Here is a 12,410-nt window from a genome sequence, read left to right as displayed (position 1 = left end):
CCCTACTCCTGCGTGCAGGCACTTTAATCTGCTGAGCTATTTGGCTGGCCCTGGATTCTTCTTATTCCCTTTTTTTTTTTTTTTGCTACCAACTTTTTAAAAACCCATTGCCATTATGTTGACCTTTTTTGTTGTACTTAATGTAAAATCTGTATATGGAAGACATGCACATAATTAAAAAATTCTTAATACCACAAGTGGATTTTTATTTTCTTTGAAATGAAAAAGATATTCTAGGGGAAGTATTTCAGTACCTGTTCGCTTTGTTGTTTCCTTCATAATGCTAAACACAGTTTCTAATCATCTGACTTCCTCTCTTTCTCCAATACCTGGCATAGTGCTGGGTGTGTAGGAGCTGCTTATGTATTTATTGATATGGAATGAATGGAAGATTGAGTGTACCATTTTAATTTATAATGTATATTCTTAAGCTTTAAATTGTTCCTATTGATGTCAAAGTTCACCGTGGGGAGTCAGTATGTGTACATGGCACATCTTAATTCTGTTCATGTCCTCCTCCTTTCCCTCTTACCTTCCACCAGGTCTGTCTTCCTGTGTCTTTTAGTGACTCCTCCTCACTATATGCCATGCTTAGATTACCTGTTAATTTTCAGACTATTTCTTTGTAGCAAAGTGACATGTGTATGTCCAATAATTAAAATGATCCCTGGAAGGTTTCCTGTCTCATCTTTTGTGTGCTTGTACACACACATGTGTGTGTTTGTGTGTATGGATGTGTAGTGTTAGGGATTTAACCCAACGGTTTGTACTTGCTGGGAAAGTGCTTTACCACTGAGCTATATCCCAGCCCTTTTTTATTTTATTTTGACAGTTTCTCACTAAGTTGCCCGGGCTGCTGGCCTCAAAAACTGCTATCCTCCTGTTTCAGTCTCCTGAAGAGCTGGGATTTACAGGCATATGCCACCCCCCCCCCATCTAATCCTTAATCTGAGAACAACTGTCTCAGCAGAGAAGAATATATTCCTAACAGGGAGATGCTTTCTAAGTCCTAAATCCAACAGTAAGCCTCTGTTGTAGGGAGGATAAAACTTCTCTGACCGTTTTGACACAGAAAGACACAGGACAGTTCTCAATGCTAGGTGACAGCTGTCTTCTGTCATCAAACTGAAATTATCATTTCATTAGGTGTTGAGAGCTCGTCTGAGAGCCTTATCTGCAGTCCCTAAAGGCTTGTGTGGTGGGGTGTAGGAGGCTGCAGCAGCCTGTCCTTCCAGAGACAGTGATGTATGCTGTTACCGCAATATGGAAAAATCCAGTGTGATTAGGCTGAGATTTGTGAGTCAGCTTTGAAAATGCTAATAAATGTTGACAGGGTGTATGTGCTGGTTCCATTCTCTCCCGGCCTTATTATCCCAGGCTTAGTAATAAGTGTTACACTGTTTTCTCTGGGTCTTCATTCAAACACACTGGAAAAAATAAACTTCACAAAAACAAATTCAACCTCATTTTGTATCCTTTTTATAATTTCTATAAAAAACATCTTTTTTCTTTTGCATTGCAATGAGTGAATTGAGCATTGTTTGTAAATCAGTCATTTAATTAGAGATTACAGTAGCTCACACAGGTTGGGTGTTTATTTTCTCTGAGCCTCTAACTCATAGTCATCTTGAAGGCTACTAAATATGTCAGAAGTAGAGGTCTGATTCATAGCTAAGTGGCTGGACATTGAGACCATAATCATAACTGAAATGAACTGGACACGAGTAAATGTTGCATTATCTTTCAGGTGTGAGAAACTAAAAATATAAATAAGAACATGAATGCATAGTAGATACTGTAACATAGGAAGAAACTGTTTAAAACAAATAGGGAGAGGAAAGGAAGGAAGGGAAGGAAATATGAGAAAAGAAGGATATAATGAAAACTGGGCTTGGTGAATAGGAGGGAAGGGGATTTGCAAAGGGGACGGGAATGGGGGAAAAAAGGAGAATCAAGATACATCATGTCAAGATACAAATTCCCTATAGTGAGTATGATAATTTTGAATACCAAAATTGTACCAATAAACTTAAATTTAAAAAAATATATATAGGATTAGAATATCATAAGAGAAAGTTTATACTGACCTTTGCTATTGTGGTTTTATTCGCTATGATATATTATAATTATAAAGCTGATTTTTGTCAGCAATTCAGTTAAATAGGTTATACTTCAAACATGTTTTAAATGTCCAGTAAAAACTTTCTTGGCCAAATACCTCTCTTTAAAATTAAATACCTTAGGGCTGGGGAGATGGCTCAGTAGAATAAGCTCTTGCCTTTCAAGCGTCAAGGGCCTGAGTTCAATCCCCGGTTCCGCCAATAAATAAATAAATAAATAAATAAATAAATAAAAATATTTTAAGGTACAGAGATTTAAATTTTTTAAAATAAGTAAACATGGAATATTCCTTATCACCCTCTGGGTTAATAATAGAAAAAGCTATTAGAAAGAACTAGCAGGAAGGGTTTAAAATATAACTATGTAATGTAAGTGTGAAAAATTTTTTGAAGGTGCCATGGAACTTAGCAGGCATTGTTTCTAGAGAATGAGGCTGGAGGTAAAAAGGGAGAGAGATTTTACCCTTTACACCTTTCTATAGCTTAGAAAAGATTTTCAGCATGCACCACTTTCATCCTTTTTAAAGTTAGAATACTAAAGCTATACCACCACAGGAAACATCAGAAGGGTAAAGAACAATCCACTGAAATAGCAGCGTGCCATGGGTGTTGTGGGGAGCAGGGACCTTGCTAGGACAGCTGACCCGGGTAGAGAGCGCTAGCAGGCCATGCCCCCAGCTGTCAGGGCAAAATGCCTTTGCTGCTCCCAGAGCCAGGAGGACAATAGGGCTGGCATTTTGATACCTGTTCCTTTGCCAAAAGAGCACAGATAATTTAAACAGAATAAAATAATGTTTCCTTTCATTTAAGAAAAATGGCCTTTAGCTGGCTGTAGTGACACGTGACTATAATCTCAGCATTTGTGTGGCCAAGGCAGGAGGATTGCCATGAGTTCAAATCCACTCTGAGCTACACATGAGAGTGAGTTCAAGCCCAGCCTAAACTACACATCAAGACCCTGTCTCCCAAGAAAAAAAAAGTCTTTGGCTCTCCTTACTTTCATCCAAGTGTGTCTATTTTAGCCCTTAGCATATTAGGGCTAAGCCCAAATATGATGGTTCGTGTTGGCTCCTTGTGATTCCAGGATGTCAGCCTCTCCCACCAGGTTGAATCCCACCATCCTGGGGTGTGTGTGTGTGTGTGTGTGTGTGTGTGTGTGTGTGTACATGCACGTGTGCACTCAGTGTGTGCTCGCTCAGAAGTGTGCTCACTGCTAAAAGGCAGTTTCACTCAGCTGTGGTCCATCTGGCAGGAGCCCCCACGGGTTTGTTGAGGCACATGTCAGGGGACTCACAGCTAGTAGGAAGGACTATGGAAATGCCACTTTGATAGGAAAGTGCATCTGCAGGGAAGGACAGCAAATGGTGAGCTCTGGGTGTGCTCTGCCTGCTGTGTGCCGTAAGAGCCTCTGCTGCTGTGCTCAGGCTGACACAGACAGATACACAGCTCACTTCAGGTCTGGAAAGGCTGTGAAATAATCAAAGTCTTAGACAGTGTGGAACTTCCTCGGCCACTGTGAACTGAGCCTCCTGCTTGACTATGGGACACATGAAGGCACAGGGCCTCTGGACCGCAGGACTAGTCTGGAGTCCATGAGGGCCAAGAGTGCCTTTCCGTGAGCTCTCACTGGTGGGGGGCGGGGCAGGGGCTAAGCCCTGTGGCTGGCTTTCCCTAGTGGTGGAATATCTGACTTTGACTGTTCCCTTTCTACCTCCTTCCTTTTTCTTCTGTCATTACTGAAATATTGGAAAGCCACGCTAGACCTCATGGCACTTTGCCCTTGTGTAATGAGTAAGCCTCTCTAAAATGTCAGTTTGTGCTTCTTCAGGATACGTGCCTGCCTCCCCACTGGCTGTAGGAATGACAGCCCAGGAGCCTGGACAGCAGCCGCCCGTCTAGTCAGTCAGGGGAGACACCTGGGATCACTAGGACCTTCCCCTCCCCATGGTCATGGGCATCAGGAGTGCCGAGACCCCTCTGCCCTTTGGCCCTTCTGTCACACCTGACCTTCTGCTGATGGATGCTCTCCTTGACCACTGTACAGGGTCCTCACCCACCCTTCAGACAAACAATTATGAGTCTTCCAAGTGCCAAACTCAAGGCTGCAAGTCAAAGAGAAACTATCAGAAGGTGAGGATGCAGGTCTAACTCTGCTTATTATTCATTCATTGAGACATTCACTAATTAGGCAGTTACTGAAAGTTCACTCTGTTCCTTTTATCAATTAGAGAACTGAAGCTCTGTGTCTTAGTTTTCATTGCTGGTACAAAATAGCTGATAGCCACAATTTAGAGGAGAAGTTTATTTTGGCTCAAAGTTCCTAGAGGTTTCATTCATAGTCTGCTGTCTCTAAGGCAGGAAAGCATGGTAGAGGAGCACTGCAGTGTGGGAAAGAAGCAGCTGGCTTCCTTCTTTCCCTTTTTATTCCATCCAGGCTGCAAATTTATTGGTTGGTACTACTCCTACCAGGATGGATCGTCCCTTTTCAGTAAATCTATCATTCACACTCAAAACAATACTAAAGCAATCAGCAGACTGATGCAGTATCACATATCCATGATCCAGCCACCTCTCACAATCCTGACCTGTGGGCAGGTACATGAAGATTTGGAGAGACCTCTAGACATTAAATATAACACCCAAAGAAGCAGAAGTAGTATAGTAGAAAATATATATTTTAAAAATCTTTTATAATTTTATTCCTAATACCCAAAGGACATTAGTTCCAGGCCATCACAAATGCTCAAGGTCCTATATTATAAAATGGCATAATAATTGCATATAACTACACACATTCTCTTGTATACTTAAATCATCTCTAGGTGAATTATGCTCAACGCAATAAATGCTGTATAAATAGTTATGATACTGTTTTGTTTAGGGAATAATGACAAGGAAAACAAGTTGGTACAGATGCCTGACTATAGTTTCCACCCATTGATTGGATCCATGACTATGGCATCCATGTATATAGAAAACCAACTGTGCTTGGTTTTGTGTTGTTTAACCTTAACCAAGTCTTTAGTCTTAGATCGTCTTTCCTGATGCAGCCTGCAGAGGGCGCTCTGTTGTTCATTTTGCACCTTTCCTTAAAGCCTTAGGCCTTCTAGTGCTCCTGGAGCTCACCTTGGACTTTGTAGTTGCAGGTGGTTGAATCTTGAACATATCTTCTAACTAAAGACTTCTGGAGCTGATAACCGTCCACTGTTGATGCTTCTAGTTAACATAAGCTTCACAGTCCAAAATAACAATTAGACATTAAGACAAAGAAAAAACTACTTTATAGCTTACTTAATATTTAGAGTGAATTTGTGGAAGGAATTGTGTTTGTGTCCAATTTCTGTAGTTCTACTGACAATTTTGTCTCATAACAAATAACAATGTTTTTAATGACTGTAGTTTTGTTCTTTGTGCAGTTAGAAAAGATTTGGCTCAGGAGTCCCCAAGGACTCTCTAGAACCAAGAATATTTGTGTCCATTCTGAAGCTGGGCTCTGCTTCCCACATCACTTATTCAGATTTGCAATGAATCTGTCCCTGGGGGAGGATGGCTGATCTTTGTCTGCTGATTTACATTTTTCCTAAGGTCCTGTGGAATCACAACAGGCTGGTCTGAAGTCATAGAACCTTCCAGAGATGCCATCTAGAACCCTGGTAGTGACACTCGCCACTTTTCACTGGATTCTTTTGTGACTTTAAGCTGAAGCTCCTTCTGATGGTGGGATGCTTCAGAGCTCAATATAAGCCCTGATGAGATCTTCTGTGATGCAAGTGTCCCTTTTGGTCCATGTGGTGGAGGGTTTGGTCCCCACAGTGGCAGTACTGGGAGGGGGTAGAACCTCAAGGGGTAGGGCCTCTTGAGTCTTTGGGTCCCTGGGGGAATGCCTCAAAAGGGATTACAGTAGTTCTTGTAGGACCCCTGTAGTTCTCATGAGAAGACTGTTATAAAAGGACCAAGCCTGGTGCCAGCCCCTCTCTTACAGACTGAAGATGTGATCTTTCCCCCCATATGCTCTACCATCACCATCTGCTGTGGAACCAGAGTCTGTACTGTGCCACTTGGAATTTTAGCCTCCAAAACTGAGCCAAATAAACCTTTTTTTTTTTTTTTTAATATTTATTTATTTATTTATTTATTTATTTATTTATTTTGTGTGTGTGGCCAGCTCAGCCCACCAGGGGGCAGGCTGGCTGGCATGTGGTGCTGGGGGTTTGAACCGTGGTCCCTGTGCTTTGCTCAGCTTAGCTTGTTCTAAGTAGGTGCTTTAGACCACCGAGCCATCTCACCAGCCAAACCTTTCTTATAAAATTAGCTATCTCAAATATTTTGTTATGGTAACAAAAACTAATGCAGAGATAGATAGATTTGATGGTATAGGGAAGAGACACAAGCTTTTAGAGTTGTTTTGATGAAAGGCTCTAATAGTTACCTACTTGATGCAGAGAAAAGCCAAATGTTTATGGACACCGAATGACTGACTGGAGATGCTGCAAGAAATCAAGTGGCCATGAACCCCACCAACACAGTTTTTGATACTAAGCATTTGATTGGACATAGACTTGATGATGCTGTTGTCCAGTCTGATATGAAGCACTGGCCTTTCATGGTGGTGAATGATGCAGGCAGGCCCGCGGTTCAAGTAGAATACAAAAGAGAGCTTCTACCCAGAGGAGGTGTCTTGTATGGTGCTGACAAAGATGAAGGAGATAGCAGAAGCTTATCTAGAGAAGACTGTTACCAGTGCTGTGGTCACTGTGCCAGATTACTTTAATGACTCTCAGCATCAGGCAACCAAAGATACTGGAACCATTGCTCGTCTTAACACATTTAGAATTATCAACAAACCAACAACTGCTGCTATTGCTTATGGCTTAGACAAAAAGATTGGAGCTGAAAGAAATATGCTGATTTTTGACTTAGGAGGTGGCACTTTTGATGCGTCAGTCCTCACTATTGAAGATGGAATCTTTGGAATGAAATCTACAACTGGAGATACCCACTTAGGTGGAAAAGGTTTTGACAATCGAATGGTCAATCATTTTATTGCTGAATTCAAGCGCAAGCACAAGAAGGACATCAGTGAGAACAAAAGAGCTGTCTGCTGTCTCTGTACTGAATGTGAGCAAGCTAAGAGAACCCTCTCCTCCAGCACCTGAGCCAGTATTGAGATTGATTCCCTCTATGAAGGAATCAACCTCTGCACCTCCATTCCTCGTGCTCGGTTTGAAGAGCTGAATGCTGACCTGTTCCATGACACTGTGGGCCCTGTGGAGAAGGCTCTTCGAGATGCTAAACTGGACAAGTCTCAGATCCATGATATTGTCCTAGCGGGTGGTTCTACCCATATCTCCAAGATCCAGAAGCTTTTGTAAGACCTCTTCAATGGAAAAGAATTGAATAAGAGCATCAATCCTGATGAGGCTGTTGCTTATGGTGCAGCTGTTCAGGCAGCCATCTTATCTGGAGACAAGTCTGAAAATGTCCAAGATTTGCTACTGTTAGATGTCACTCCTCTTTCTCTTGGTATTAAAACTGCTGGTGGCATCATGACAGTCGTCATCAAGTGCAATGCCACCATTCCTACCAAACAGACCCAGACCTTCACTGCCTACTCGGACAACCAACCTACTCTGCTCATTCAGGTATATGAAGGTGAGAGAGCCACAACCAAGAATAACAACCTGCTTGGCAAGTTTGAACTCACAGGAATACCTCCTGCACCCCGTGGTGTTCCTCAGATTGAAGTAACTTTTGATATTGATGCCTGTGGCATCCTCAATGTTTCTACAGTCGATAAAAGTACAGGAAAAGAAAACAAGATTACCATCGCTAATGATAAGGGCCGTTTGAGCAAGGAGGACATAGAGCGTATGGTCCAGGAAGCAGAGAAGTACAAAGCTGAAGATGAGAAGCAAAGGGACAAAGTGTCCTCTAAGAATTCATTGGAGTCCTATGCTTTCAATATGAAAGCAACTGTTGAGAAGGACAAACTTCAAGGCAAGATGAAGATAAACAGAAGATTCTTGACAAGTGTAATGAGATCATCAGCTGACTGGATAAGAATCAGACTACAGAGAAAAAGAATTTGAACATGGGCAGAAGGAGCACAAGAAAGTCTGCAATCCCATCATTACCAAGCTGTGCCAGCATGCAGGTGGCTGCCTGGAGGGATGCCTGGGGCTTCCCTGGTAGAGGAGCCCCTCCCTCTGGTGTGCTGCCTCCAGGCCCACCATTGAAGAGGTGGATTAAGCCAACCCTAAATATAAATATAGCATTCTTCCACAACCAATAAGATTGAAGGACCTAAATTTGTAGTAAATTCTTGGCAGTTGAAGTTGAACTGCTATAGTAAAGTACTGGGCATTCTCAATACTAGAATAATGGAACATGAACACAGGGAAACATAGCATGGCACTTTAAGCACTGTGCTATAAGTGACAATGCAACGTCTTCAATAAAAATATTTAAATTGGCAAAAAATTATATTCTCTGGTGAAATTTCTCTCTCTCTCTCTCTCTCTCTCTCTCTCTCTCTCTCTCTCTCTCTCTCTTTGTTTTCTACAGTTCTCTTATTCTTTATATCTCTGCCTCCCCTGCCCCATTTTGAAGGTACTGCTCTACATCCTCAGTTCTTTATAATTTTTTATTTAGAGACAGGTCTTACTAGGTGGATAAATTACCCAGGCTGGATTCAAACTCTCCATCCTCCTGCCTCAGCCTCCCATAGTGATGGGATCACAGACATATGCTGCCACGCCTGCCTCCCTCTTTTCATCCTTTTTATTTATTTTGGCCAGCATCTCTCAGCATGCACTGTGATCACAAAGACCAAGAACTGGCAGGGAACTGGCAGTTTAGAGGAGACAAGTAGGGTGTGTGTGTGTGTGTGTGTGTGTGTGTGTGTGTAACCGGGGCACCCACTTTCCAGTGAAAGAATCAGAGAAATCTTGCTTCTTCAAGAGGTAATAACCTGATTATCATCTGAAGGCCTGAATGTATTGATTAGTACCTAACTATATAGCTATATAGGTGCTGTATTCATTAGTACCTATCGATATAGCTGTATTGCTTTTACAGTTCAATATGTTATGGTTTGGGTCTGGAGGTCCCCCCTAAAGCCTCATGTGGTCATATGGCTTTTTCAGAGTGGCTGAATCCAGTGTGTGTGATGCTAGGATTAAGCATGTGTGCTTAGTAAATCAGTCCACTGATTGGCTTGGCATAGTGCTGGCCAGGATTAAGAGAGTGCATGCTCCATGCATCCTAGAGTGGGCAGCCTGCATACGTTATAAGGGACAGAAGGAGTCCTGTCTCTCCCCTTTGTTGATTTGGTTGTCTTTTGCTTCCTTGAATGGTTGCCCTTCTGTCATGTGCCACACTGCATTGGAGCCCGATGATGATGTGGTGAAACCTCTACAGACTGTGAGCTAACTAAACCTTTTCCCTCCTTTAACTTTGGCTGTTGAGTATTTTGTCTCAGCAACAAGAGAAAACTTACTAAGACAGTAACTAATATTAAATGTTAGTAAATAATATTACTAATTAGTAATTAGTAAAAATAAGTAACTAATATTAAATATTTATACAGTAAGAACTATACAGTGCATTCTAAAAGCCTTTACAAGGCAGTCTTCATTTTAAGTGATTCATTATGCAGACTTTTTATTAATTAAAGGTTGACAAATCCCAAACACAGAACATCTTCCTAGGTTCTTGAGGATCCTAAGATGGAGATGACGATATTCCAGATTCAAAGATAAATGATCTCATGGAAGCAGGTGATTCATAGCAAGCTTATAGAAACACAAATTTAGTAACCAGGGAGTTATAGGAGTGAGAAATTAATCCTCATGATTTTTGGAAGAAGAAGAGTTTGAACTGAAATTTGACAAATGAGTAGAAATTTAAACAATAGATCAAGGGGCCGGTGAGATAGCTCAGTGGACTAAAGCTCCTGCTTAGGCAAGTGCAGGGAACTTAGTTCAATCCCAGGGCCACATGTCCCTCAGCACACTGAACTGGCCACAGAGTCCAAGCATAGTGGCAAACGCCTGCAATCCCAGCACTGGGAAGGCTGAAAACAGGAGGATCAACTCTGATATGGACATGTAATTGCCATTTTTATTACAGAGAGGGCTTGGGTTTTGGAGTTCTTTTGGTTTGCTTTTTTGTTTTGAGGTAAACAAAATAAACTGGTATGAGATTTAAGGTCTCTGGATTTATCTATATCTTATTCTAGTTAATACCACAGCTTAAATTCTTCAACAGTTTGAGATTTTCACTTTTTTTTTCCACTGGAAACACAGTTGTGATTTTATGATCAGAAAAATGATGCTCACTGTAACTTAGCTTAGGGCATAGCCATTGCTAAGGTCCAGGTTATCAGACTCCAAGATCAACAAGTTCATGCCAATGACTACTCACAGGCCGCTACCCAGCACGTAGGACCTGGCAGATGTGGCTGTATTGTGTCGTATGTCTGCAGGGCATTCTGTGGTGCCATCCTGTGGTCATAACACTAAACTAGATCATGCTTTGTTCTCTCTAGGAAGGCGCTTTTGTCTACTTGTCCTTAGTAGGAACTGTTGCCAATTCCAATGGCTTGATTGCATCTTTATGTAAGTAATTAAAAACATTTGCATTTGAAATGTCAGAAATTATTTCCAAATGTGATTGCCAATGAAATGAATGCCCCATCACATACTATATGATTCTATGTCTATGAAATATCCAGAATAAGGTGACTGTAGACACAGATAAGAGATTAGAGGTTGCCTAGGACTGGGGTGAGGGGAGGAACTGCTAATGGGTCAGTTTCTTTTAGGGGTAGTGCAATGGTCTAAGTTTGACTGTGGTGCTTCATTTTTTTTATTTATTTATTAATTTTTTGTATTTTAGGGAAGGGTCTACAGGGTGTGTGTTCGGGGTCCCACTACTAGATCAGACTCATAGTGATCCACCTGTTTACAGCCTCCCAAGAGCTGGGATTATAGGCATGTGCCCCCACACCCAGTCTCAATTGCCATCTCAGCATGCCCCAGGGGTGGGGCCGGCATGGCAGGCCCAGGGATTGAGTCCTCAACCTTGGTGCTTCAAACCTGCGGGTATCTCAAAGCCCATTCTTAAAGCTATAACTTATTGCACAGGTACTGCTTTACCTTGGTCTTATCCATCTAGTAGAAAAGTATGAAGATGAAATATAGGAAGTAAAGCCATGCTGTTATGTTGAGCTGTGGGGGACTCAGGTCAATAATTTCTGACATTGCCAGTTAAACAGAAGACCCAATGCTATTATGGGCTACTGGACTCTTTTGGAATATTTTGCTGAGTTTACATGCCTCTAATATTCAATAACGGAACTTAGAAAAAATGGGGTATACTGATGAATGTCCATTTTGTATCTGTGTATTCAAAGTGGTTAGGATAGATATATAGTTGCATTCTCTTAATGAATAGAATGATTTGTTCTAATGGTGTTTGTAAATAGGATCACAAGTCCACATCTTGTACAGCAATTAACCACTAAGAAGAATATATGCAGTGTGTTATTTGTTGAAACTGTACTTCCAATTTGATTTGAAACTGTCTCATTGCTGTTTATCAATAAAATTTTGGGGAAAAAAAAAAGCCCGTTCTTTAGACAGAGTAGTTGTATGGCATGTGAAACTATGTATTAAAAAACACATATGAATGCAGATTGAAGCATTTGCAGCATTTAACCTGGGTAAATTTTTTTCATACTTTTAATAACAACTTTCTTTTCCTTGTATATCAATATTGGTATTCTTTTTTATATATTTAGTATAGGGTCTAGAGGGTCTCACTATATAGCTCGGACTCCTAGTGATTCTCCTGTTTTTAACCTCCCAAGTGCTGGGATTACAGGCATGTGCCACCACACCCAGTCTCAATTGCCATTTCAGCATGCCTCCCCCTGGGAGGCAGGGGCCGCACAGCTTGTGGTGCCAGGGATCAAACCCCAGCCCCTGAGCTCTGCATAAGAAGGCGCTTTAGTCTGCTGAGCTATTAGGCAGGCACAATAATGGTATTCTTATAGTTGCCCTAACTCCTTCTGCCTGTGGTTTTTAACTAGTTTTTCCTGCTTCTTCATGCCTTGGGTAAGTCAGCCAGTATTGAGTCCATTAGTGTGGGCTGCCCACTGTGTCCACTGTAGATACAGACAAGTAAATGGCCACCTAGCAAGCAGCATCTTTTGTAAAACTGCCTTTCTCAGGATAGCTGCTTTCAGATTCTCTACTGTAATTCTACACTGTTTATCACACCACCGCC

At 41.6% G+C, this 12,410-nt stretch overlaps 1 protein-coding gene and 1 pseudogene across 1 annotated transcript in view; both read left to right on the top strand.

Annotated features, from left to right (window-relative positions):
* The window catches only part of Ebpl (emopamil binding protein like), a 37,428-nt gene that overhangs the window by 6,077 nt on the left and 18,941 nt on the right, over positions 1-12,410 (top strand). Inside the window, exon 2 of the mRNA XM_012515143.2 lies at positions 10,669-10,738. Within this exon, the coding sequence (XP_012370597.1) occupies positions 10,669-10,738 (70 nt within the window). The remainder of the gene's footprint in view (positions 1-10,668; positions 10,739-12,410) is intronic.
* LOC101565629 lies at positions 6,574-8,369 on the top strand (annotated as a pseudogene).

The sequence above is a fragment of the Octodon degus genome, unplaced genomic scaffold, assembly GCF_000260255.1.
Source record: "Octodon degus isolate 3935 unplaced genomic scaffold, OctDeg1.0 scaffold00051, whole genome shotgun sequence".
NCBI classification, from domain to species: domain Eukaryota; kingdom Metazoa; phylum Chordata; class Mammalia; order Rodentia; family Octodontidae; genus Octodon; species Octodon degus.
This window is presented reverse-complemented; position numbering and strand designations above follow the sequence as displayed.